Source organism: Syngnathus typhle, linkage group LG3 (assembly GCF_033458585.1).
Source record: "Syngnathus typhle isolate RoL2023-S1 ecotype Sweden linkage group LG3, RoL_Styp_1.0, whole genome shotgun sequence".
Taxonomy (NCBI): domain Eukaryota; kingdom Metazoa; phylum Chordata; class Actinopteri; order Syngnathiformes; family Syngnathidae; genus Syngnathus; species Syngnathus typhle.
In genome coordinates this window covers 12,534,333-12,560,976 of record NC_083740.1, presented here as the reverse complement: position 1 = coordinate 12,560,976, position 26,644 = coordinate 12,534,333, and the positions used below count along the sequence as shown (strand labels likewise).

Below are 26,644 nucleotides of genomic sequence, written 5' to 3'. Positions count from 1 at the left end.
GGTGGGCACAATCACACGTCACTCAAAGGGCATACATTTATTGAGTAGTGTTTCTTGCATAAAAAATAAAATATATTAATGGTTTATTTTTAAATAAAATAGCTCTTGTGCTTATTTAATATACTGATTCATTCAGACTTTTTTTAAAATATGAAATGCTAATCTGATCAGTATAAATTTGCAAATTGCCAGTAATGGCAAAGCTATAATAAGCCTTAATAAGTAAGACCATTCAAGTAGTTCATGAACATTCAGTAATGTGCATCTGTTATTAAAAGTTTTGACTATGTTCCCCTGAGCGTCTGACCAGCAGAATGTAACCGCAGGAGATAAATTGCATAGTTTGTGTGTCATCAATCAATCAATTATGCCAGTGTGCCTCTCTCTATAAATCGGGCTTCATTATTAAAGCCTATTTAGGGTCATGTTAAAAAAATTAAATAGCAGCCTCGTCATTTTCAAATAAACTCCAGGCCTTCGTACTTCACATCTCCAATCTTTGTCTCGGGCATCAGCACCCGACCGTCAAGGCTGAACGCCATGATATAGGAAGCAATCTGGCCCGCGTCCTCCTTAGATTTCAGAGCCAGAACAATCTGATCATCTGTGTCGGGAACAAATTTAAATGAGGAAAAGCCGTGGGTGGGGTTCAGAGGCCCAACGCGGCGCGTCGTAATGTTGCTAAAATCCGCCCGGCAGGACAGCAGTAGGTTGGTAGCGCGCCGCTCGTCGGCGCTCTCTTCGTAGCGCTCGTGACTGGCGCGGCGAGGCAGGAAGAACCAACGTTGAAGCCGCTCACTCCATGCAGCGGATTCATGGATAAGGTAGCCTGCAGTAGACCAACAATGCACACACGCTGTTGTAAGAATGGATCAACGACACTGACAATAGCGGAACTTGCGAAACCTGGTGGTTTGATCCCTGCGGCGTTCCGCAGGGCGTTGTAGTGAGGCACCCAGTTTTTATGCTCAACATCGCCGTCGTAACCGACAACCTTCACCCACTCCGGGTGGTGGTTGACAACCTCTCCAGTGGTGGTGGTCCACTCCTTGCCAAGACCGCCAACATACAGGCGCTGGTCTTTCACTGCAAGCCATTCTGCCTTAAAGCCTACAAACGCACACATGGATGTGAACATCTATTATGACTGGTGAGCCAAGCGAGACAGAAGTTAGTTGACTGACCTTTGGAAACAGACCCATCGCCATCAGGCAGGATGACCCAGGGGACCGCCCGCCTGCCATCAATCCTGTACACCACGCCCGTGCGGTCGTCCACGCTGTACAGACGCCCGTTAAACGCCACCAGCTCAGACAACTCCAAACCTGGAGCAGAGACAGTATTATGAAAGGTGGAGGACGCATGGCATCAAGTCTCTCAACCTCGTCCTTTCTCTGCTAGGTGACTCTCCAGTGTGATGGTCTCCTCGTCCCATTCCACATCCAGTGTGTCGGCACTTTCCGAAACAGTCACGTGACCTTTTTTCATGTAGCTGAACCACGTCTGGGCCTTCGGACTACGTGACGCTGTGTCTAAGTCTGCAATGACTCCTATGCGGTACCTGATGCCATTGTTGGTCCTCACTGGCGGACTTAGTGGGTAGGTGTCATTGTAAGGTTTTTGCTTTTTCTGTAGTTCGGAGAGACGCAGGACATTTTGTCTCCGAGTGTCCCAGAAGACGTGGGCATCACCCCCATGATACATTTGCAAGCTGCTGCCGTAGGAATGGTTGTCGGGAGCATCCCCAGAGCCTCCCATGCAGTGCAGGTACAACATGAGCACTAAAGCCAGCAGGCTGGCCACAAAGATCGCCCGCCATTTGGGCCTGAAGCGCGAGTCCGAAGTAGCAGCTTGCGTCATGGATGACACGGCCAAGAGGAGGCCTCGGAAGGCGATGCCAAAAGCACTCATAGAAGGATCGTCTTTGCCTTCATTGTACAATTCAGACTGCTGCAGATGCAATTCTGGAATGAGAGGTTGAAAAAAAAAAAAAAGGTTGCAATGATTTAAAATATGAAACATTAAATTAATAAGACATCTATTGCATTTATTTAGTTATTACTTTTGTTTAATTCCATATTTAATTAAGGAATAAAACTTTTAATTAATGACATTTTATTTCAATGTTTCGTGGTGTATTTATTGCTTTAATTTTGCCACTTTCTGTCCTCCATAGAAAATGATGACGCATCTTTAAATAACCTGAAGGTTTGTTAGCCTGTTTTCAAACAAGTGGTCTCAAACAAAAAATATTTTGTTTGGTTCAGTTTTCCCCTTCTTTTTTTTTTCAACTACAACTCAAAATTCGGAATCGCTCAAAATTACGCTAAACGTCCACTTCACTTTAAGACATAATTTCATTTCATGGACACCTTGATGTTGGAATATAATTTCCATTGGTTACCAATGGAATTTTTGCTGTCAAATTCAAACCGTGAGAACAACTGATCCTCTGTGTACTTCTATGCTATCCTTCATGCTCCTTGCACACACACACACACGCAACGGTTCTTCAACTGTTCCCACACACGACAGACAAAGAATGCTCTTGTTGTCACTAGTGTAAGCACGACCCATATTTGCCATGACTGCGGATCACCGACTCTGCCCTCTTCTGGCCCCTTCTTGCTGGAACACTGCATCAACAGATAAGATATCATGCTGTTCCTACCATCCCTCAAGATCTCTGTCTCTTTCTTTGGGATTGACTACAGGGTGACATCTGCATGTTGCTCAAATTATAAATTGGGATAGCGCTATAGAAAATAAATGGATGAATCTATCCTTCTGACCACACAGATGGATATTTAAGAAAAAAAATCACAATGCCAATATTAGGCTGGAAAAAACAGTTGTGCATGAAGTTCGTGAATACTTGTGTGACTAAGTTGTGTGTTTTTTGTGCTTCTTGTGAGTTGTATAACACAGAATGAGGAATTAAGAGGATGTGGATAATGGGTGTTTTCTAGAAGGGCCCTCAATTTTTCTTTCGTCATACTCTGAACTTGACAGTTTGAGACATCAAACCATCCATCCATTTTCGAAAGCACTCTCCTCATTAGGGTTGCAGGTAAGTTGAAACGTAAGAGGCGAGGTACACCAGCCAACTGTGACTAGGTAATGTGTTACTCCAAAACATCTTCCAGTAGTCACTAACATATCACATGACCTTTTTCCAATTAAGTATTCAGACTACAGTTACTCTTCAAATACCAGCAAAAGTGACTGTACTGGATATATTTACTTCAACTTGATGGTGATGTCAGTAATTCAAATAGTTGTTCTTTTCCCCACTGCTGTCGCCAGTGTTATCTAGATATCGTGTGCAAAAAAAAATATTTTAGCAGATTACGCATTCAAGTCAAAAGACAATGTCCCAAAAGATTGTGTGACTACAGACGTTAACGTGCATATTTAATAATCTAGTTATTTAATGTACATTTTAAATGTTGAGTTTTGCCTTGACAAATGTCAAGTAAAAATGACTGCCTTTATTTCACATTTTATTGAAAATGTATTCATTTGAGTGAATTCTAGGAAGGATTTATATTTCAAAAAAGCAAATAGCCCGTTTAGGTTAACTGAAATCCAGAAAAACACTATAAAAAATTAATTAAAATGTATTCTGAAAATAATCTATCATATAAAATTAATATAACATAATTATTAAAATAACTTCTAAGTTACTTTGGAAATCAAGTAACCAGTAAAAGGAACAGTTACTTGTGATCAGTGATCTGTAAAGTAATTGTGACTAAATTACTTTGTTCGGGAAAACATGCGAACGACTAGTTCCGTAGTTCTAGTCAGCGCGTAGGGATGAATTAATTTTAATAACACGTTCCAAAAAAACATGCTACTTACTGTCCTGATATTTAAGTCCCTTCACAGTCGGTGGTGGTTCACTGAAAATGGAAGCTGGATTACAGAAATTCACCCGATCAGATAAATTGTACGACGTGGCACATTTTCAGCTCCTAGTTTAGAAAAAGCCAGCAATCCGTTACATTTGTCAGGCTGCCATGTGTCTCATCATCCAGCTACGACTGATCTGAACTTGGAACCGATTCACACAATTGGAGAGAAAGAAGAAAAAGACACAATCGACTACGTGTTTACAGCCAATTTGTGACCGTCGCCATGGCGCTAACGTGAGCCACCGCAACTACAGTTGACCGAGGGTAAACTTCTCCAACAGACCCAGATGGAATTTCTTAAGGAACATAACGATCTTTTTTTTAAAAGCTGTTGGTTTACCTGGCGGAGATGTTGCTGATGTTTCTCCAGGTGCTCCAAGGCGTCTTCATTGAACGCCTCTCGATCCTGTCTCAACTCTTTTACTTTTTTTTCCTCTTTTGTGGTGTGTAAAACGACATTATGCATTACCGCCCCAGTGAACGAACGAACGACCTCCTTCCTGGTAGAAGACAAGAAAAGGGGCGGTGGTTGCTACACTGATTTAGCCCTTTAAAACGAATTAAAGCGTTCATCTGGAATAAGTGTGAATCCGTTACATAATTTAAAGACAACAATTACATCGGCATGTTTTTATTTCAACAACAAAACATGTGTAAAAGTGCAAAATGGCGAGTAATTGTATGCACATTTTCATTTTATTTAAGCCTTTGACTTAAAAATATAGATATTTTATACTGACCATCTCCATTCAATAATTATACAATAAAGATAGTCTGTGATTAAATTAATCCCTGAATGACACGTGTCATTGATCAACTCTGCATTTTAATTCTATATTGCCATTGTGTTTTGTTTTCTCAGACAAACTATGACAATATAATGGCAACATGCTGAATTAAGTGATAACCCTAAAGTGTCTCAGCCTGTTCTTGATATCTAACAAAGCATGGCTGTGCAGACAAACAATTTCAAAACTACAGCCATTTCAGGCCCATCTTGCTGTTACAGCACAAAATATAAATGTTAGCCAGATTAAACTATGAACTGAGTCCTGAGCAAAAAAGTGCCCGAGCATACATCAACCAAGAATCCAGTGAATTTGCCCAGACTCCCCCTAAGGATATTACATGGTGATGCAATATCAACACACAAACAAAAGTAACTACAGTGAAGATTTGTATACAAGTTTAACCTGCTTCTGGGATTCAATTATCATCAGTTTCTAAGTGGGTGCACAAGTCTCCTCAGAGGTGCGTCGATGGATGACACGTCCGCCTCAGCACTTTACCATCATCTTCAACAGGAGCTGCAAGAATAACAGTGATGCCTTCAAAGAAGCTGTTGTGCTGAATGTCAAAGGTTTGTTCTCGTTGGGAATTTGTCTACTAAAAAATAGATTAGAATTTATGATTCAGGACTCTTATTGTTACAACTTGTTTCAGGTTAATGGAGTACCTTTGTAAGGTGATAATCTCCATCGACCAGCTGCTCAATGATACTGAAGTGGTCCGTGTTTGACACATCCTCCAAGGTCACATTCAGCCCATTTGCCTTCAGAGTCTTTAAGGGACAAAATTAATAAGTACTTGTCACAGAGAAGTCAGGAAATTCTTAATTATCAGTACAATAATGATAATTGAGCTTTTCTCTTTTAAATGTCTTACATTGTGTTCTTTCTTTGAATAAGGTCAAACTACAGTGGCGCATATAAATCATAAAAGTTGCTTAAATATTTTTTCAGGGCCCATCTTAAAAAAAATATGAAGAACCCCCAGACATGAATAATGAATTACAGAATGCTCACATTGTAGTAATCCTCAGACTGTTTGCGAAACTCGGGCGAGTCGTACTCGGCGACGGCCACGACAAATTGGCAGCTGGAGGAGGAAAGTTTGACCTGAGGAATCAACTTGCTGGGGCTGTTTCTTATGGCCACCTCTCTGCCATCAGTTGAAAAAAAATCAAATTAAAAAAATCTCTCATTGAAATGGTGATGATGAACTAAACGAAGCTATCCTAGACAGTTATATCTACATACTTACTCTGTCATCTTCAAAGGCTCGTTGACGTAGGTAGACAGGATGGGCAAGAGGTCGTAGATACCACTGACAAGAAAAGCGCCTTAAGAGAAATAAAAAAGCGATTCATGTTTCTCTCATTCTGCTTATGACGAGGACAACAACTCAATACCCTGCCCAACCTTTGATTTGAGGTTTGACGCTATACTGTGACCAGTCAGTGGAAAGGACCATCGCAGCCAGATGAGCACCAGCAGAGTGGCCACACAGGTACAGACCGCTATAAAAAGACATCACGCGATTGATAAGTGTCATGTCGTATTTTTCGGGATAACTAGGGCTACCTGATATGAGAATACTGTTGGACGACGGACACAACACTCCTGCGCACTTGAGAGACCATCAGGTCCATATTACCTCAGAGAAGAAAACACACATGATCCTGCTTCTCTGATAGGATGGCTTTACACTGCACATGTAAGTCGCCATTGGACAACCATCAGGAATGGACTCTACCTCTCGGGGCGATGTCGTAGCCAACTGCCACCACGACTACACCTTTGTCAATGAGTGGGACTGCCATGAATCCTGACTCCTCTTTACTGTTAAAGCACAATGCATCAGCATGAAAGAAAAAATAACAACTGATTCATCCATTTTTGTATAGCACTTGATATCATTATGGTTGCAGGTGAGCTGGAGCAAATCCCAGCTGACTTTAGGCAAGAAAAATAACACACCCTGGGCTGCGTATAATTACAGAGTCTCAATTAAAGTAATCTTCAGTGAATTCACATGCATGTTTTTAGAATGTGGGAAAAAGCCAGAGTACCTCAATTAAGGTTATTATACAGTAGCTAATGAAAACTAATCAAATAATGGGAAGAAAAAAAGACATTTTCATCATGAAATAAAATCAAAACAATAAGGCTTGAAGAAAAACTATATTAGTAAAATTAGTAACTAAAACTGAGTACAGTATAATAAGAGTGAAATGTCTGTTGGATTACTCAATGGCCTTTGTTTTCATCTTTGTTATTACACAACACTTGAACAAATCTATATTAAAAAAAAAAAAAACTGAACTAAAACAAGGTATTTTTGACAAATGTACTGTGTGGTCTGAAAACACACAAACTACTACATATTTGTCATGAGAGTCTGGCAAGCAGAACATCATACCTGAGAAACTGCCAGTATCCTCCATGAATGTAAATAACGAGAGGTAAATCTGAAAACCAGGACAGCATCATCAAGACTCATTGGACCCTACGTTAGCGAGTCAGGACACCTGCATACCGAGAGAGTTGGTGGTGGGGATGTAGGCATCCAGTTTTTCGCCTTCACCTTCTCCGTAGGGCACGTTGAGTAGAGTTTGAGCCAGGCTGCGTGCACGATCTGTACCTACATGTGAAAAGCAAACAAACAAAAAATCCTACGTGAACAGGATTTTTTCTCAGTGCAAAATGGCAACTGAGTTTATTGTGGTCACACAGTGCTGGTTGCAACATAGAATAAATGTCCATTCATGGATGACATATTGACATTAATTTTACCATTCAGCTCTGCAAGAGAAACAGAAGGTTGGACTGAAACAGTGAAAAGTTAGATGTGCATTGGACATCTTAAAGGTCATATTTTAATTTCTTATGAATTTTGAGGTATTTGCAGTGCATAAATTTTAGGTTCATCCTCAAATTTCACGTGATAGTGCAAACATCTCCCACTCGTGAATATCATGACTTTTATGAGAATTAAGAGCTACAGAAACTCAAGACTGACAGTATTTCCCACGTCTTTATTATGAATGACATGCCGGCTCGATCTTCTCAACCTGAACAGGCTTCATGTGTGTACATTAGCAACAGTAATACGATCGGGATTATTAAATTCAACTTTAAAAGCGACCGACCTTCCTTTAAAGCCTTAACATGGGTCTTGATCACGTCGTCTGCCTCCATCCTGTGCGACCACCGGCTGGGTGAATATTGCTTCTCGAGCTCCTGGTTATAAAGGCAGCGGTGCAGTATGCTGGTGAGTCGAACCGAGACCGGTCGCCATGAAACAGCACACGGCGCCCGCCATCATTTCGCAGAACCCTAACACAACAAAAGTCTTACATCTTTCTTCATAGAAGTCCAGGATGTCATTTTCTTTCACTCGAAGCAGCCTTCTTGACCAAGCTCGGCGACTAGTGTCAACAGCAGTGGGGTGACCTATTTTTGGACTTTCGACCCTTGACTCTCACCAAACAGACCATTTCAAAGAGTAAAAAGCTCCTCCTCGATTCTCTTGAAGTCAAGAACACTGCTTTTTATGGCGGTTCGGTGTTGATAAAGTGATAATAGAATATAATGCATATGCGTTGTTTGTTATCTTAATTACATGGTTGTATTGAGGTCAAGCTGAAACTTCTCACACAGTCCTGTTTTGTTTACATTGAGAAAGAGAGAGAGAGAGAGGGGGGGGGGGGTTCTCAACCCTTATTGGCTGGAAAGAGTGCCCGTGACCTCTCAGAGGGTCTTCTAATTGGTCGAATCTATTTCCGGTTTAGAATTCAGAACTGGCAAACGTATGGATATACTAAAAGGCCCGCGCTCGTTTAATTTATTGCATGAGAGCAGCTGCTTGGCGTTACCAAATTTATACACATATCCACCAACTTGGTGAATGTCTCTATATATTTTTTTTTAACTGTCTGTTTTTTGGTTGGTCCTAAAAGAAATGGACTGTGTGGATTTTCCTAAAGTTTATCCGAATTCTCCGAGGAAAGCCCAGGGGCAAATCCAGGTTTGTCTTTGTTTTCATTCAAACGAACCGAATTATTCAATGTAACTATTTGTTTTCCATATTTGTGCCAGCTATGTATTTGCACTATTCCATGATTTCCTTAACTATTGCTCAGTGTCGCTCTGTTTCTGTTTTTCTTCCCCGCAGGTCATATTTGGACCGATGTTTTCAGGCAAAAGGTAATCTTAGTACAATATATTTTGTTTGACCTCCTTAATCTCGTTTCTTGAATAGTTGTATTTGAAAATGTGTGCTGCAACAACAACGACGTTTACAACAGTCCCGCCAATACTGATATCCGGTGTCTGTATTGGCGGGTCAGTTATCTGCGAGATTGTGTCTCCAACTCTCTCGAAAATGATTTAATTGTTACTGTTGTATTCAAACCAAACTGTTAATATATGTTAACCTAATGTACTTGTCAATACTGGATTCAAATCAAACTACTATCAATTGTTAGCAAACTTCCAGAGAACTAGTCCTTTCTGTATTCAAATCATATGTTATCCTGTGTCAAATTTATGTTTCCCTTTCTTCCTTTTTTCCTCGGTTATGGTGGAAATCCTTGGTTGAAATCGGGACGGGACTAGATATAAGCAGAATTGCTTCAACCCGCTTCCCTTTTCGACAAGTCATGTAAAACAAAACGTGAAATGAAGTTGTAAGTGTGTTGTACTTGCCGAAAAAAACCAAACAAAAAAACATTGAAGTTAAATAACTGCATTGTCCTTGAAATAATAATGTCTAAATATTTTTGTCTGTACTTACAAATGAAATACAACTATACTTTCATTGAAAGTTGGTAAATTACTGTACGAGATTTAGAAAAAAAAGCTAGACAGGCATTATGCAAAACTGTAATCTTCCTTCTAATATGTTTGACTGTAATGAATACATTAGATCTTATAAATTGTATTTGTGTTTTTAATACAGTAATTGTTTTACATGATACCACAAGTGGTAATTGCAGCACACTTGGAAAATCATTGCACAGTGCATGTGGAATGTGCTACAATGCTTTGTGTTTGTAACTTCATTAACTAAGTTAATTAACTAAACCGGTGTCTGATTTTTGCAGCACTGAATTGATGCGAAGGGTGCGGCGTTTCCAAATTGCGCAATACAGCTGCTTGTTGATCAAATACGCCAAAGATACACGTTATTCGGACATAGGCATGGCCACACATGATAAGTAAGTATCTGCTATGTCTTGCAAAACTATTTCCTTGATGAAAGATGACCTATAATATAGCAAGGTTAGTTTAACTGTTGGTAGATATAAATGCTTAATTTAACATAATTGCATATATTTGGCTTGATTGAGGAGAGTAGATCATGCAAAGATTTGACTTGCTCTTGTACGTCTCTTAGAAACACAATGGAGGCAGTATCTGCAAACGCTCTGAGAGATGTGCATTCATTGGCACTGCAAAGCTGCGTCATTGGAATTGATGAAGGGCAGTTTGTAAGTGTACCTTTTTTTCTTCGTTATACTGTTTTTTTTGGGGGGGGGGGAGTAATGAGTAGCAATAATAGATAGTGAAGGATGCAAATTCATCTAAATTTAATCGGAATTTTGATCCCTCGATATTTTGATCTCAAGCTCAACATTCTTGTTTACTCTTATTTCATTGCATGCAAGCATGCTGCCACACTGCCACTGAATGGCCAATGTGTGCACAGCAGGAACAGCTGTTTTTTTTTTTAATTTACTTTGTTAAAATTAATTTTCTGGTTGTTCTTTCAGGTTAGATAAGTAGTATTTTAAATGGACGATATAAGGACCGCACAAAACTAAATGACGCGTAAACCTTAGCGCTAGAGATTTGATGAATTTCCGTGACCAATTTAAAGGCATTTGATAAATCGGGCTGTTTGAGCTTTATAACTGCTTTAATACAGCAATACAGATAGCAGTAATTGGACCATAATTGGATGCAATAAGCAAAGTGCGATATGCTTGCAACAGAGACAACTTGACAGTATTTGACTTTTGCGGTTATTTTCACTTTGCCAGTCAACAGTTGTGCCTCTTTTTTGTGCTATTGCAGTTCCCAGACACGGTGGAGTTTTGTGAGGAGATGGCCAATTTGGGCAAGATCGTAATTGTCGCTGCCTTGGATGGGACCTTCCAGAGAATGGTGACTTTCTTTCTTTCGTTCTTCCTGAAAAATGCGCATCATTGTCTAGTGAAAAATGTGTTGACGCATTCAACGGTTAAGGTGGAGTAAAATGTTTTTTCAATGAGCTCATTGTTCCTCACAAAGCCATTGCTGTTCTAGCCAATGATTATATCTGCATTTTGTCAAGTACTCTCTTGTGCATTCTTTTTTTATGTAGCCATTCGGAAACATCCTGAACCTCATCCCTCTGGCGGAAAGCGTGGTGAAGCTTCACGCTGTCTGTATGCAGTGTTATAAAGAAGCAGCCTACACAAAGAGGATTGGTGCGGAGAAGGAGGTGAGCGTACACAGAAGAAAATCAATGCGCAGGGGTCATTTTGTGCTTAATACTTATCACATTTCCTGTGAAACAAAGGTGGAAGTGATTGGCGGAGCTGACAAATACCAGGCAGCCTGTCGAAAGTGTTACGGAGATCTGATGGCGACCAAAGAAAACCGACCTCCCCTCAGGGATGAAACTCCTCAAAATGCACTAAATGGAAAACTTGCGGACTCTGGAATTCCCAGGAAGCTGTTCTCTTCCCTCCACCTCTGAACACTTACACACACACACACACACACTTGCTGAAGTATGGAGGCCGTTGTGTGTTTTAAAGTAAAGTCTCATTACTTTCCACACAGTTCCAATTTAATAATTTCATTTGTGGTTAAGTCATGTTTCTTAAATGCTGACATGAAAGAAATATGGAGGTTTCTGATCATAGTGCTTTTAGTGCTGATTATGTATTTATAAATTAGCAATATAATCACTTCAAGCACTATGGTATTTGTATGTTTAAACCTGTTTTATTTTAATAACTTATTAAATGTATTGATTTGAGGGTTGTGTCTTTTTTATGGCTTTTGTTTTTAACACAAATTGGTTAATTTTGTCTTTCCTTTTGTTTGTAAAGCTTAGGTTGCATGTTATTATTTAGATTGGGTGAATTTCTGTTTTGTTTAATCTGCAAGTTTTTTTCTAAACAATTCTGCCTTTTTGGTGTTTTATTTGGTCGGTATTAACAGGGAGATTTATTAAAGATGCCTTACATGTTCTTGATGAGATTTAATACGTTATAGCAACACTATCTTTTCATAGACTGGGCTTTGGTTTAAAATTGAATTGAGAAAATAATTTGGCTCGGAGTGATCTTTATTGTTTATGAATTGCATAAATTGTGACAGTACATATTGTGGTGCCACTGTTTCGACACTTGTTTTTAGAACTTCATGGCGGACCGGTTCTAAATTTATGGTCTGTAGTAAACCTCGGTGTCTGCCTTGTACTAACAGCCCAATATAATGTGCTTAAAATCCTCCCTGTGATCCTGTTTGGCCTGTAGTCTAGTAAAGCAACTCAAAATACACTTTGTATTGGATTCAAACAAAAGGTTGAATAACTGTAATTGTGTCACATCAAATCGGTGTAATTAATTAGTCATAACTTGGCATTGTGAAAGGTACTCATTTGGGGTGTGGTTATGTTTGTCTTTTAACTGGAAAGGAGAATGTGGCTGAAGATAAAATGAACTTCATTCATCCCCAACATTTTGACAAAAAACAAATTAATTCATACATTTTTCTCAATACAATGTTGTCCATATAATGTCAGAAAGAACAGGAATCAGTTAAGCTAGAAAATGAATATGCATAATATTTCTCCATAAATGTATTTAACAAGTTATGTCATGGTCTTGTCATTCCCAGATTTTAGTACCCCCTCAAAATAAAACTCACACCGACTTATATAGATCCAAGTGGGGATGTTGCCATCACAATATATAACCAGGTGGCACAAGTAGAAATGTAAACACACATTGTTATTTGACACTAAGAAACTTCAATGTCAAGCGTACAGCAGTTAGGCTCAACGTCAAAATGAGTTTGCATGGAGACTGGGAATGTTCTTTGCTCCAAAAGAGGCATTTCTCGTGTTAATTAGTTACTATTCACTGCTTGCACCTTTATCTACATTCCAACTCACTATCTTAATTTAAACCCCAAGTGTACAGGCCACACAACCATGTATTTTTGAATGATGCTTTTTGTTTTGTGACAAAGGACAAAAAAAGGCTATGAAAAAGAACCCAACTGTGTCAAAGATATTTTATGATATGACTGCACAATGTCAACACTAAACAACAAGCAGTTGCAAGCAATTTTCCAACGATATTGCCATAACTACTTTTACTCAGAGTAATTAATACCTTGTGAGTTGTGTACAACAAATGAAGACAATTCAATTAATGGCAGATGGAAAGTAAGTAGTGTTAAACACTACACAGCAATTCAAATGTCAACAGTTTAACCATGAAATGTGTACAAATGTGAGAGAAATACGCAGTGCTGATCTCACCAAGTGTAATTGGCAGTCACGATTACTCTGAAATTGTGGGTACATTCCATTTGCATGTCAGCCTGCCTGAGGTAAGTGTTGTGTCATAGCACAGAGATCAGCTGAGCCAAAGATCACATCTAGCGTCTATTGTCCGATGTGAAGATCTGATCACAAACCAGAGAGCCTCGACCCCTTGCGGTAATCCGCACGGTCCCTCCTATTCATTTGCGTGCAGTTCTTTAACTTTTCAGGTTTAACAATTAGAAAATGTTAAAACCAATGGGATGCCATATCATCGACGGAGACACGACTTGGAGAAATGCTGGAACTGCTCCTAAGAGCCAGGGGCTTTGTTGCGGTTGCCCTACACATCAGTAATTGGGCGGCTGATAGCCGGGCGTCGCTTCCAGGTTTGGGGTGAAGGTAGGCTGCTGGCTCAAGTCGGGATAGGCGCTATAGGTGGTGGGCGTGTATGGCGTGGGGTTGTAGGAGGCGGGGGCGTAAGTCGGCGGGTAAGGCGTGCGATCGTCGATAGGTTGCTCAGTATAAGCCGGGATGGTGACGTCTTCAGCGCCTCTACGGAAACGACTCAAGGCGAAGTAGGTTAGGATTCCCTGCGTAATAAAACAACATCAGAGATTGGGGTCAATATGAGGCTAAGGGGTTCATAATCCCCCCATCCTTGGTGCTGTCTGTGGACCATCTGGCTCTTGCCAGGTTACTGCTGTACCACTCTGACATCCTAAATAACTTGTACATTCTATCACTTCAACATATTTCCTTGACACCAATTACTACTTTCCTACTAGGCAGTGCTTTCGCGCTATCCTGTAGCAACTTAACAAAGAGCACAAAAAACACAAATTGGTCAATTTGTGAATCATGAACCACGAGCAGACGGGTTCACTGTAGCAACATTTATTGTTGATTGACCTTTTTGGGAATACCAGCTCACGGGTGCCAGAACTATGTTGTCTTTTTTGTTATTTGTGTGAGTGTGTTTGTGTGTGTGGACATGAAAGCTATTGTATGCTGACTTTCAGAGGAAAAAAATTAAAATAACACAATGACCAAAAGAATTGTGTGAAAAAAGAAGGCGGGGAAAAAGATCATATTTGGACAAAATGGATCTCCACCCAACAGCGATGAAATGCGAAAAGACTCACACAATACAGTATTTCTTTTTAGTGGCTGGTGAGTATTTGTAACACAAAACTGCCTTGCTCACCCAGGTAGCGATGGAGAAGAATGAAAAGGCCACTGTTGCTCGTGCAGCATCCTGGGGGATTCCACTGACGTCGTGTGTGCGACTCCATTGGCTGGCCAACAAGCAGAAGCACACGAACCACAAAAAGCTCCACGCCCCTGAGAAGAACACAGCAACTCCATAAGAAAAATCAAACCTCACTGATCTCTAAAGACATCAAAAAGGAAATACCAAAATGAAGTTTGATTCAAAGTCTGTTGTCCTCTGTTGTCCATTGAATAATCTGATACAATTTTATTTTGCATGAATATGTATTACAAAACCAATTTCTCCATTTATTGTTGTTTATCGTTTAGTGTTTAAAAATAAAAAAAGGTATGTTATATAATCGCAGCGCAACGAGCAAACATTTTGCTTGACATCTATGCAAATGTATACCGTAATTTTCGGACTATAAGTCGCTCCTGAGTATAAGTCACCCCCCCCACCCAAACTATGAGAAAAAACGCGACTTATAGTCCGAAAATTACGGTACTATGTAATATTTGTACCTTGAATAAGTTATCCATTCCTAGTTATCACATTTATTTTACATTACAGTGATCCCTTGCCACGTCGCACTTCACCTATTGCGGATTTGCTATTTCGCAAGTTTATGGGTAACAGGAGAACGGAGTATACTAAATACACACTGAATAAATACACGGGGTGTGCCTCTGAGCAATGACTGAGAACAAATGAGGAAACGCACCGGTACAGTGCAGGAGTCGGAACAGCGGCAATGAGCGATGATAGCGCGGGGTGTGCCTCTGAGCAACGTGCGTCACTACGGACATAATGGAGTTCAAGCGCAGGAGGCGGCAGCCGGCCACGCACGAGGGAAGAAGCACCAACCGGTGCTGGAGTCGGGACATGTGACAATATCGTATGTTTTTACTTTTATTTACTGTAAAGGTACAATACATGCACAGAATTTTTGTTTATTGTGGGTGGTTCTGGAAAGCATCTCCTGCCATAAACAAGGGATCACTGTATAGTATATGACTATTTTTTTTGTTTCCATGAAGAATGTCTTACAAACACCGCCATGTTCAGCTGATAAATTTAAAGAGAATCTGTGCGGTCATTCTCGCTTTCCGCCATGCTCACTCAGCATCATCTGCTGCTGATTGCAACAATGAAGAATACGTTTTGTCCTGCAAGGATAACAGTGAACGGTTTGTCTCGCTTTACTGGAGACTAAGGCTCTCTGTATGAGATCGGGTGTCAAGGGAGTGTTGGGCCAGCAGTAAATCGGCAAAAAGAAATCGTGGCTTCCAGCATCTCTTGATACTTTCAGGACTACCATTGTGTTAAGGGAAAAAAAATCCCTCGGCTATAGAGTCTCATTAAAAATAACAAAATTGGACATACATATATGTTTTTCAGGACAGTGACATTATGCACATTTTTCTAGATTCCTTATAGTGATCCATCCATCCATCCGTCCATCCGTCCATCCGTCCATCCGTCCGTCCATTCGTCCATCCGTCCATCCGTCCATCCACCAAAATGCCAAAATAGTTTCACTGTTAAAGGCATGACAAAACTGACGCTCTCACCAGAGAATCCCAGGTCTGCCATCACAGCATATTTCCTATGCTGTGCGTTGCTCATAAAAGGCATGTAAACATCCAAAACCAGAAAGGCCACACAGGCGAGGAAAGCAATCACACCGATGCCCACGGCGTAATGACATGCTGAGTCGCTTTGGTTGAAGATGCACTTTGGCTCAGCACTGTAGACTGGGTTGATGTAGCCCTCTGTGGTGATGCAGGCGAAAACCACAATGGCAAAGAGCTACGGTGGGACATAGAAACGAGATAGGTTAGAAAATACATCGAAGGAACTTCAATAAAGATGACGTTTTTACGACCAAACCCGAAAAACCCGTCTTAGTTACAACACACTATGTACATAATGCTTTCTGAAAAGTTCAACTCCAGTATTTGCCAACTACTTACTAAAAAAGTAAACAAATATATACAGATGTGAAAACAGTTGATATACAATTTACAATATCAATCATTTTGATGAGCTCTTAATGTTTATAGGCAGCAGGTAACATTGGCTGACAGTTGTAGTAGTGGTGGAATTTTCATTTGGACATATTCTAACAGCAATCTGCTGATTTAGCACTTAAATAATATGGCAATTAACTTTGGTTTACTGGTTCCCTGGGGCCATCCCGTGATTTGTTGCCATCCATATGAGTGAACCACCTCACCATGTGACCTAGTTCTAAGTGCTGCTGCCAGCCATGTGACTCCAGAGACAGCAACGGTTCCTTAATAATGCTCAGAATGAGGTCTGGGAGGAGGACAGAGAGGGGCTTTTGGACTGGTGGGGAGGAGGAGACATTGAGCTGCTGGGTGGAATGAATATGTGGAATGTTAAAAAGGCCACGACTATTGCAAATTATTCAAGTACAGTAAACTGAAAAGTATTTATACGTTGAACGGCCAACCTTTTCCCATTGTGATCAACTATAAAAGTACAGTTGTACCTTGAGTGTCAGCACCTTATAGATCGGCCAATTATAACTGTTTTTATCCATACATTTCTCTTTCTTGAAAAATTAAATACTGAAAGGCAAAGTATTGTAAAACAGTTAAATGTCATAACGTCTTTAATTCATATATTTGTTAGAAGTGACGACAAAATAAGTTAATATATTCGGTATGTATTCTTAAAAATAATCGCTATGTTTTCTTTATTTTAAGTGCCAAGTTCACCCTTATGCTTGAATTTGGTGATCCTTAAGTCATGGCAAGTACAGAAGTCCCATAATACAACACCAATCAGGTTCTGATCAAGCGGGCTGTTTTTACCCAATCACAACCTTCCAGGTTTCACTGTTTTTTTTTGTTATCAGGGTAAACCCCAACATACAGGCACCTAGCCTAGTAAATGTACGCTCACTCCTGCTTGGCACCTCTCACTGTGGGCGATTCTAGAACGAGATGAGCCAAACTAGAAAGAAAGCTTAGCCAAGCAGAGATATCATCTTACCTGCAAAAAAGCTTCTGTTTACAAGTGACACACACACATCATCAACTGTGTATCCCCATGCACACATAGACACACAGCTAAACAGTTCCAAGCACATTGTGTCCTCATGGGTAACATTTTTAACTTGGTGACACAAGTCTGTGAAATTCACTACTGAGAGCAAGCCTTGGAAGTTTCAAACATTAAGCCGACAACCTGCTTCCTCACATCAGTCAGGGTAAAGACATCATGCATTATTTAGCTTGCCAGGTTGTGGTTACTTTTAGACGTTCTATAATTGGACCTAGACCACTGACTTAAAAAAGCATAACAGATGACCAGCAGTGTGACACTTCCCAGAATCATTACAGGTGTGCCAGGGGAAATAATGTCATTATTTAGCCCCAAATTGATTATTTACTTACTAAAGTTACATCTGTGCCCATCAGTCTATGACAGCAACATATACTGACAGGCACAACAATTAAATGCCCTTTCGCCAGATGCAAAAAAGGTATACTTAACCTATTTATCCACCTGTTGACATTCATCCAACAAAATAAGTGGTGGCTTCCTGTGACAACCAGATTTGTGTTCAACTAAACCGGCCTGTATTTCATAATAACAGATTCAGAGAACTTTATTGATCCTAGGCATGATCCGGGCATTTCTTGGCGGCTTCCTGGTTAAGCTTCAATGACATACGACATGACCAATATGTTTTCAGACTACTTGTAAGAAACAAAAATTGTAATGTTGAGATAAGAGCAATACAAGAGAATTGTTCGATGGCTACAAGCTGATTTGTGGCTGTGTCTTGTAATCCCGGCTATTTTAGATCTATCTTTTCATAGTCTAGACAACAGTTTGATGTTATTTCATATGATCTTTGCACATGACATAACCAACAACCAATATCTGAGCTGTAATAAAACAAGGAATTAAAATGTATAGAAACACAGGAGAAAACAGTGGGTAAAAATGTAGTTATCTTGTAAATAGGGATCTTGCAAAAGTCAGTCTTTGTAAAACCTAAAGATTAGACTGTGACTAAAAACTCAAACTTGTTTTCAAGTGTGAGCAGGTGCAAGATGATACTGTAGTTTTCCGAGGGTCTTTTTCAAATCTTGTCAGTCTTCCAACATGCAGGTAGCCATATTTCTTTCAGTTATCAATTGCAAATTTAGCCTTTTCCATTTCACTAACAATGTAGCAAAGCTATGGGAAAATCTTTTAAATACCATCAAAATCGAGCCAACACTACTTTTCTTTTTACTTTTGAGTGCAGCAGTTGAATCAATACTTGCACATTTACCACCACACATAAATAAATAAATAAATAAATAAATAAATAAATAAATAAATAAATAAATAAATAAATAAATAAATAAATAAATAAATAAATAAATAAATAAATGTAGAATGATCGAGTACACGCGTGCCTACTTTGTTTCATTGGAAAGCATGTTTTGAACAGCTGCAGGCAACATGACGCCTCTCCCTCCTTGCGCTTGTCTCCAAGCTAAGCCGTAAAAAACACACTCTGGTATTGCCGCACCTGTTCGCAAACCACGCCGACTTTTCTTCTTTTGTCAACATCAGGGCCCCCTGCACATTATTTTCTACATGCAACTACTCACCCAGCTTAATAGCCGCACGATGGTTTGCGGTTGTCGGGCAAACTTTGCAATGTCCAAACCTCCTCCGGCGAATGAAACACCGTGCGCACTCGTTGATCCGGTCTCCTCCATGTCTTGCCTTTGACAACCAACTCCCTCTTTCTGTGGCTAGCCAAGTCGGTTGCAAATTCGGGAGTCTTGAGTGTGACAAGCAAAATACCGCCTCCTCATTGCGCCGCGACGCCTGATTTGACGCTGGAGTTGAGTTGCGGAGTCACAAGGGGCGGAGAGTTTTCCACACCGGTGCCAGAGGAGGACCGCCTGACGTCTTGCGCCTCTGCTGTATTTTACGTTCATTCATCATTCAAACAATGTACACGGGAAATAATATCACAACTTATGAACAGCTTGCAGATAAAGTTTATTTAAAGCATCCAGAGTTGAGAAAAAACCCCACTCCTTATGTATGTTAAATAAATATAACTAAATGAATAAATTAAGCAAAACAATAAATAAATATAGGAACCTTCCCTCCATATAATAGAAGGATTGACTCAAAAGGAGTAAAAAGTATTTTTGTCAATCGTACTACTTACTATAACTTTCATATAGTGCTCGTAACATCAAGAAATAGAATCCCGTTACATCTCACTTGTTTTTTTAACGAAAAGCTAGGTAATGCTTGCTCAAGCATTTATGCTATTAATATTTTTTTGCTTTAACTGCAATATCCAGTTTCACAACACAAATTGACAAACACGACCTTTTTCTGTTTATACTATTGTATGCTACAACACAGTAATCTAACAATGTCTGCTTCTCAGTTCATGGGCACAGCACAATTAGCGAGTGTCCATTATCTGTCTTACAAAAAAAAAAAAACTTACAATATCATAGAAATGAAAGATCCATTTATAGTCTGCATCGCATGTGCAATAAGTAGCGGCTTATAGTCAGAAAATTACGGTACTTTATCACATTTCTCTAGTCAGCCAAAGAAGATATACAGTAAATAAAAACTTAAGAGGTCTCAAAATTTGGGGGTGCTTAGATTTACTTTAGGGGTGCTTCAAAAGTGGGCTAGACACATCTATGGGCTCCACAGAGAAAGGCCTGAGCCACCATTCAAACCTGGATCTGACTGTAACACACACACACTCTTAAAGTGACCATTTTGCGGTGAAAAAGAAAAAGAGGGGGGGGGGGGCGAGAAGACACAGTAGGTTGTTCTCTCAGTGCTCATCAGTTGGTTCATCCATAAACAGCGCATCATCTGCAGAGGTTTCTGATACCTGACAAAGACACACATTGAATAAGACAAGAGGCCATCTGCTTTGTTGACATTTACACGTGCAAGAAAAAGTATGTGAACCCTTTTTATTAACTTTATCTGGATTTATTTATTAAATTGGCCATGAAATACTATGCTCTGGTCTTCAACTGAGTCACATTAGACACAGTTTTCCTGAAGTAATTCCACACAAAAATTGCATATTCTTATGTTTTTACTGACCACTTTTTGTTTGTGCGGTGTTGAGCAGACAATTTATTGCAGTGATTTTGGTCAGATTACACAGTTTGTATTAGGAGCCATTAACGCAGAAATTTAGGTAGAGCTTTTTATTGAAATCACATTTGATCTTACCCAATCTAAGTCATCCCGTCTGGCTGATCTCACCACATCATTGTCCTCTGTGTACTCTGACATATCCTGCAAGCGTGGATTTAGGGAGTAGTAGTTTTAGCACATGCAATACCCCCCAAAAAAATGTTTCCAATGATAGACAGAAAGAAGAAATCTGACCAGCTCATCCTCATTTGCGGAAAAGGTCTCCATCATCTGGCTTACACTGCAAAATCCAAACAACACCAATAAGCAACTAAAAAAAAATTGAACTTGCAGATGATTAGCTCGCATTAATATCATTGTGTTTAAATTGCGTACTAAATTAAAGTTATAGTACATAGGTAATAATAATAACTTTGTATTTGAAGATGCAGTTTTTTGGAGGTGTGGGGTGTGATGAGGGCTTTGGAAATCTGTATGCTTTAAAAGGATGCTATAAATAGAGTTCTATTGGAAAAAAAAAAAACTAACTCACAGGGAATCTTCTCCACTCTTTCTTCTCCCTGAAAGAAGAGTTAAAATCATGACACCACTTACAAAGAAAAGAAACCAGAGCAACTAAAAAAAAACAGATATTTATGACTGCTTGTGGACTTACTGGACAACACTCCAACAAAACAACAAGCAGATACAAGGACAACCAAGAAAGTGAAGCATCCAAAGACAACGGCTACGACAGGAATAGGGAGTTCATTGAGCTCTACGTGGGCGCAAGAACAAAAGAGGGGAGGGATCAAAATCATTCAATTCAATCTAAGCAGTAGGACAACTGGAATGACATTACCTTTTTTGTCTATGTATTGCTTATTGCTGCTGATGGCAGTGGTGTTGTCAAAGATATCAGCCACTTCACAATAGTACGTCCCTGCACTGCTGCTCCCGACAGACAGCAACAGGATGGACTGGTCTGGTGGCTGATTGACCACGTAGTAAAACTTTCCTCGATCTTGGAGAAGAGTTTGATTGAGGAACCACTGGAACCGTGGATGAGTTCCCTTTGTTGCCTTGCAGTAGAACCTCAGACCAATTACAGCATAGTTTTGTTCAATGTCGAAGTCATAGTGCATTACAACTGGCCCGCCAACACTTACTGTTGAGAAGAGACGAATGGAGAGATATGGTTGGTCTCGCTGTAGTGGTGCAAGCAGTACCTTGTCCAACAAACCTACCAACTTGTAAGGGCAACCACCGACTGTATGCAACCTCGTCACTATTATTGGCTTGGCACTGGAGTGTCAAGTGTCTGTCCAAAACCAATGGAACCTTGAACTTTACTTTTCTCTCTTCAGCTGTCATACTGAAAGCCAATTCTGTCTTGTTGTAGAGGGAAAAAGTGATGGGCAGTGTCCCTCTGGTTGACTGGCAGGTGACCACAGCGAAATAGTCGTTGGATTCCTTCTTCATCACGTTGAAGGAAATGTCAGGGTTGGACACCACGTCTGAAGGAATGAAGATGTTGAAATAGGGTATGTTAAGCTTCAGTTAAAAGAAATCCACACCAACAACATACAGAGGAAACTACCGTGCTCAATCTGACACTGCCCACAGGAAAATAAACAACCAAGTAGATATTCTATTATCTATGTATTTGGGAGGTTTGCAAAAAGGGTCTATTGTTAAATTAGCGAGCGATGGCTTAGCACACAAGTCAAGTCACTTGACTAGATGCACTTCATGGCGTGCCTAAGCTCTTAACTGTTAAAAACTGTAAAAATTGACAAAATTGTATTACAGTTTTTTTTTTTTTACATTCGGGCACAATACACTTGAAAAACAAAATAGTCCCTCCACCCTAAAACTTCTACATCGAATGACAATTAAATTAACCTTTGACTGTGATTTCCACTTCTGAGCTATTGGATGTGAAGCCTCTTGTTGTGTTGTAGCTGTTTGTAGCAACACACATGTACAAGCCGCTGTTTGCAGAAGTGGTTCTGAGGGTGACACACATCAGCCTATCTTAACTCACTTTGTTACAAACTCTTCCTTCCAGACATATTCATCCGGGAACAAAAAATACTCATCATTGGGAGATAGATAGCTGACCTGTTGATGATAAGCTGGTCATTTGCAACATTGTGGCGCGGCGACTGTAAGACGGGTTGACCATTTACTAGCCACTTATAAGAGACGTAATTTCCTGCTGTAAGAGTACACCTCAGCTCCAGTGTCCTTCCCTCAAAGAACTCGGAGGCACCCGACTGAATGTTGACCTTTGCACCTGCAACTGGCTCTGTAGAACAATTGTTGTAAAAGACTGATAACATGGCATGCATCGTGTAGGATGTCATTTGTAATGTCCAATTAGAATTAGATACCTGCTGAAAATATTTATTGCTATGCTTTGCAGAAGATTTTGTTTCTCTCGGCCTACAGTGATAACCTCAGTTTGCATGCCCCCCGCCGTGTAATCCACAGCCAAGTCATAGAACCAGAACGAGTAAAATAAATGGCAAAAGGTGTCACAGTGTCAATTGCCTAATTAAAATCAGGCATTTGTATAACATTTAAGATATTTCACAATGATATGATGTCACTGATCTCAGTTCTAATGTCCCGAGAATAGCAGGGGTCCGCTGTAATACTAAGTATATATATGTATGCAACCAGTTACATATTATTTCTCTTAAACAGCAGAATCGCTCACCAATGACTTTGAGGTTGTGTGTATAGCTGACAGAGGGCTCCAGGAGAGAATTGTTCTGCGCTCTAGCCACACACTCCAGGTTCCCTTCATGAAAAGTTTGGATTACAATGGGGAAGGACGCAGCTTGCCCATCCGAGGAAGTGTAGAACCCCAGCAACTTGTTACGGTTTCCCTCCCTGGGAAGAACATTTGAGGAATTTATGTTTTTATACAAGAGAAAACATTTGGTATGGTTATCGTAAAATACTTACTTGAACAACTCCAGGAGGATAGTTTCATTCTTTGGGTAGATCGTCAGATGACAATTAAAGACGCCAACGTCATTCAATAAAGCTACGGAAGGGCCAAACAACTCTGGACGTCCCAATGTCATACCTAATCAAAAATGGGATTAGAACCTTCACAATATCTAAAATCACTCATCAAATAAATACAACCCTATTTGTGACAAAGTGTTGACTTACTGCCTTCCTTGCTGCAATAGCATGACCCTAAGGATACAAACAGTTGAAAAAAAATATCAAGTAAAGTGCTGCAGTGTGCTTTGAATTTTCGACTTACCCAGAAGCACGCTCACAAGAAGGTATGGAAACATTCTTGAATAATATATTGAGGAAAATCTTGTTTATGCCATGTTATAATAACATGCCGTGAGGCAGTGCGTTAGGAGTTTTCAAAGACACACACACGCACACACACGCAATTCAGTGAAATGTGCAAATAACTGATAGCATGGTACGCCTCCCTCCCTCCCTCCCAGAGCCACCACCTCTGAAACATGCAGTAAAGCATGAACCAATCCTCACACCATGTGATGCTATTATTTCATATTCCTACAACAAATCGTGCAAAAATTTGCTGAATTGAAAAAATAAACATTTAATTTTTTTAAGTCACAATTTATTTGTCAGAGATTACCAGTGTACAGTAATGATACTCTTTTAAATGTGTCTATAAAGAATTATTTTAATATCAACCTAAGCTAGATAAATGAACAGAAAATATGTCAATAACAGAAATGTCAGCAGAAAATGAAGAGTCTGATTAAAGCTGCATTCTCATACAGGAATCTCCACATACTAGAAAAGGAAAAAGAAACAAATGTTGATGTTGGCTCGTTGAGTTTCCATCCAAAGCAGAAATGATCATATTTTTAATTCTGAATGGACTTTCAATCATTTTAATTGCGTTTTACTTTCATGTGTTACCTGAGTGTTTACACTGCGGCCTGTTGAGCATTTATCAGCCTCTTTGTCCTCCAAGTGGAAAATGGGTACAGACAAAGGCAGTACATCAGAAGTGGCACTGGAAGGAAGAATACTTAACATTTTTTTGTCAAAATAATATGTGTAGTAAAATACAACCACTTACTTTGGGGCTGAACTGGAGCGAAGACCTGAGTAACATTGGTGGAAAATTCACATTTAATTCTGCAGCCATGGAAATTCCTCTCATATATGCAGACACACACTCACCTTTTTTATTGTCAATCATCATGTACACGCAGTAGCTGCTGACTGCCAACGTCAGGAGGAGAAAGGAGCAGAACACGATGGCGATGATCTCCGTTGTTACTTATGTCATAGTAAAAAAAAAAAAAGAACAAAAATGAATTTGTGTGTACGGTAAAGAAGCATTCAAATCAGTGATTGATGAGAAAAATAACTTTTTACTTGCTGATGTTTCTGGAGATGCTGTTTCTTGGGGTGTGTTATCAAGGATCCAGTCTGGTTAAGAATTGAAATGCATAAAAATAGTGTTTATGTAAAAGAATATCAAATGTGGTTTACCGTCTATTAAAGGCATCATTTGATTTTTGAAATACAGGTACGTACATTCTGTAGTTTTGAACTTTCACCTTTGACTTGGATGAGGACAGCGTTACTCTCCAGCCAGGTAGCGGAGTCATCATATCTGTCCCTGACCCTGCATTTGTAATAGCCTGAGTCTTTGGGGTCCAGCTTGGCTAGAATAAGAATATGTCTCCAGTCCATTTGGGCATATTGAGGCCGGACCTGCTGCATCTTGGAGCTCATTTGTGTTTCATTATTAAAAAGCCAAGAGACTAAAGGAAAAGATCCTCGACTGACATAACAAGTCAGTCTGGCCGCAGCCAGTTTGGAGTTCGATGTGTAGAGATAGTCAACTTCGACATTAACGTCACCTCCAACTGGCACTGTACAAGCAGGGAAGAATGCATTGTTCATTCAAAACACAAGAAACAATAAAGATAGTTCCGACACGGGAATTGCTCATACCCACTTCCAGTGTCAGAGGCTCACTCGTCAACTCCTGCACCTCATTTCTCACCCAACATCGAGCCGCGCCCATATCTAGCCCAGGGACCACTGATATGTTGAACCAGGCACTGAGAGAGTCCGAAGCTATAACGGAGGCCAACTTTTTATCGTCCACCGAAAGAGAGAAGTTGACTGGAGGAGTTCCTCTGGATGTCCAGCAGGTTACGTTACCACGGTAATGTGTTCCCTCTTTGAAGACGGAAAGAGAGATCTCCGGTTTCAAAAGATGGACTAAAGTATAAACAAAGAGAAAAGGACGAGAGATGACAAATAGTTCAACAACAGACAAAAAATGTTGAATTTACTTTGGAAAGTGACTGGACAAAAGTGTGCTGAATTCAAGTTAGATTTAAAAAAAAAAAATCTATCGATCGATTTTCATTAATCCTATTAGGAATTGTGAGAGGCAAGCCTTTTTTTGCTTACTACACTCGTACCAATTTTCAAAATGAAAACCCCTTCACGTATCAAGAGGAAAAAAATCAGTCTGTGCTTACTTCTATAGAAATAGAAAATTCTTTTTTTTCCCGGCTTTTCTAGTTACCAGATTACAGTTAAACCTCTTCTATTGTGGTGAATGTAAACAACAAAGATGATTCCCATAGGTTGTTTGTTGTTCTCCTTCATCACAACATGTTTTGACCTCTACCAAACCTTCCTCATAATTTTCTTAATTTATAACAATGAAGGAATATTGTATTATTTTCTTAATTTATAACAATGAAGGTATATCGTATATCAAAAGCATTTGATTCATTTTACCAAGAAATTCAATGCAGGTTTTAGTGAATTTTTCCTGGTTGAAAGTCGGACAAGTTCAACTTCCCACTTTCCTCGAATGCAGCATGAGTCCATTTTCAATATTTCCGTGTCTGACCCTAACAATAAGGCAGAGGTGCAAAGCACTACCCAAACCATTCTGTTGCCCTTGTGAAATCATGTCAAGTGTCACTTGACCTACTTTTGGACATAACTGTAATTTCACTAC

At 39.8% G+C, this 26,644-nt stretch overlaps 6 protein-coding genes across 12 annotated transcripts; 1 reads left to right on the top strand and 5 right to left on the bottom strand.

The window, feature by feature from the left end:
• Positions 1 to 22: 22 nt before the first annotated feature.
• cant1b (calcium activated nucleotidase 1b) lies at positions 23 to 4,441 on the bottom strand. Of its 2 annotated transcripts, XM_061274393.1 has the most exons (6): positions 4,258 to 4,441; positions 3,865 to 3,905; positions 1,383 to 1,964; positions 1,185 to 1,325; positions 907 to 1,110; positions 23 to 829 (listed from the first exon to the last, which is right to left on the bottom strand). In XM_061274393.1, exons 1-6 carry the CDS (start codon positions 4,305 to 4,307, stop codon positions 459 to 461), a joined length of 1,389 nt encoding a protein of 462 aa, XP_061130377.1. In that variant the 5' UTR covers positions 4,308 to 4,441; the 3' UTR covers positions 23 to 458. The 2 variants fall into 2 exon arrangements, with proteins under 2 accessions (XP_061130377.1, XP_061130378.1); XM_061274394.1 differs by lacking the exon at positions 3,865 to 3,905 and having other exon boundaries at positions 4,258 to 4,419.
• A 91-nt stretch (positions 4,442 to 4,532) lies between these two features.
• afmid (arylformamidase) lies at positions 4,533 to 8,282 on the bottom strand. 2 transcript variants are annotated; one of them, XM_061274396.1, is made up of 11 exons: positions 8,057 to 8,282; positions 7,849 to 7,939; positions 7,236 to 7,340; positions 7,119 to 7,167; positions 6,453 to 6,538; positions 6,281 to 6,353; positions 6,119 to 6,216; positions 5,961 to 6,039; positions 5,723 to 5,858; positions 5,374 to 5,478; positions 4,533 to 5,303 (listed from the first exon to the last, which is right to left on the bottom strand). In XM_061274396.1, the coding sequence occupies exons 1-11, from the start codon at positions 8,084 to 8,086 to the stop codon at positions 5,301 to 5,303; spliced, it is 855 nt and encodes a 284-aa protein (XP_061130380.1). In that variant the 5' UTR covers positions 8,087 to 8,282; the 3' UTR covers positions 4,533 to 5,300. The 2 variants fall into 2 exon arrangements, with proteins under 2 accessions (XP_061130380.1, XP_061130379.1); XM_061274395.1 differs by having other exon boundaries at positions 4,533 to 5,224.
• A 205-nt stretch (positions 8,283 to 8,487) lies between these two features.
• tk1 (thymidine kinase 1, soluble) lies at positions 8,488 to 12,023 on the top strand. The gene is made up of 7 exons (XM_061274464.1): positions 8,488 to 8,726; positions 8,874 to 8,905; positions 9,805 to 9,918; positions 10,098 to 10,191; positions 10,778 to 10,867; positions 11,067 to 11,186; positions 11,265 to 12,023. The coding sequence occupies exons 1-7, from the start codon at positions 8,661 to 8,663 to the stop codon at positions 11,442 to 11,444; spliced, it is 696 nt and encodes a 231-aa protein (XP_061130448.1). The 5' UTR covers positions 8,488 to 8,660; the 3' UTR covers positions 11,445 to 12,023.
• A 957-nt stretch (positions 12,024 to 12,980) lies between these two features.
• On the bottom strand, positions 12,981 to 19,331 carry syngr2b (synaptogyrin 2b). Of its 2 annotated transcripts, XR_009713909.1 has the most exons (5): positions 19,104 to 19,331; positions 16,035 to 16,272; positions 14,455 to 14,591; positions 13,471 to 13,840; positions 12,981 to 13,418 (listed from the first exon to the last, which is right to left on the bottom strand). XR_009713909.1 is itself a non-coding variant. In XM_061274463.1 (4 exons), exons 1-4 carry the CDS (start codon positions 19,212 to 19,214, stop codon positions 13,598 to 13,600), a joined length of 729 nt encoding a protein of 242 aa, XP_061130447.1. In that variant the 5' UTR covers positions 19,215 to 19,331; the 3' UTR covers positions 12,981 to 13,597. The 2 variants fall into 2 exon arrangements, 1 of the variants encoding a protein (XP_061130447.1); XM_061274463.1 differs by having other exon boundaries at positions 12,981 to 13,840.
• Positions 19,332 to 19,479: 148 nt separating this feature from the next.
• On the bottom strand, positions 19,480 to 24,086 carry si:dkey-93h22.7 (Fc receptor-like protein 5). Of its 3 annotated transcripts, XM_061274460.1 has the most exons (13): positions 23,918 to 24,086; positions 23,821 to 23,847; positions 23,608 to 23,731; positions 23,357 to 23,532; positions 22,756 to 22,942; positions 22,537 to 22,643; positions 21,879 to 22,148; positions 21,494 to 21,799; positions 21,308 to 21,409; positions 21,185 to 21,212; positions 20,887 to 20,932; positions 20,728 to 20,793; positions 19,480 to 20,374 (listed from the first exon to the last, which is right to left on the bottom strand). In XM_061274460.1, exons 1-13 carry the CDS (start codon positions 23,949 to 23,951, stop codon positions 20,315 to 20,317), a joined length of 1,533 nt encoding a protein of 510 aa, XP_061130444.1. In that variant the 5' UTR covers positions 23,952 to 24,086; the 3' UTR covers positions 19,480 to 20,314. The 3 variants fall into 3 exon arrangements, 2 of the variants coding, with proteins under 2 accessions (XP_061130444.1, XP_061130446.1); XM_061274462.1 differs by lacking the exons at positions 22,537 to 22,643; positions 22,756 to 22,942; XR_009713908.1 differs by lacking the exons at positions 19,480 to 20,374; positions 20,728 to 20,793; positions 20,887 to 20,932 and having other exon boundaries at positions 21,494 to 21,726; positions 21,801 to 22,148.
• Positions 24,087 to 24,219: 133 nt separating this feature from the next.
• On the bottom strand, positions 24,220 to 25,952 carry LOC133151807 (uncharacterized). 2 transcript variants are annotated; one of them, XM_061275151.1, is made up of 7 exons: positions 25,615 to 25,952; positions 25,215 to 25,532; positions 25,030 to 25,083; positions 24,832 to 24,930; positions 24,728 to 24,752; positions 24,565 to 24,676; positions 24,220 to 24,435 (listed from the first exon to the last, which is right to left on the bottom strand). In XM_061275151.1, exons 1-7 carry the CDS (start codon positions 25,685 to 25,687, stop codon positions 24,415 to 24,417), a joined length of 702 nt encoding a protein of 233 aa, XP_061131135.1. In that variant the 5' UTR covers positions 25,688 to 25,952; the 3' UTR covers positions 24,220 to 24,414. The 2 variants fall into 2 exon arrangements, with proteins under 2 accessions (XP_061131135.1, XP_061131134.1); XM_061275150.1 differs by having other exon boundaries at positions 25,619 to 25,757.
• Positions 25,953 to 26,644: the final 692 nt, after the last annotated feature.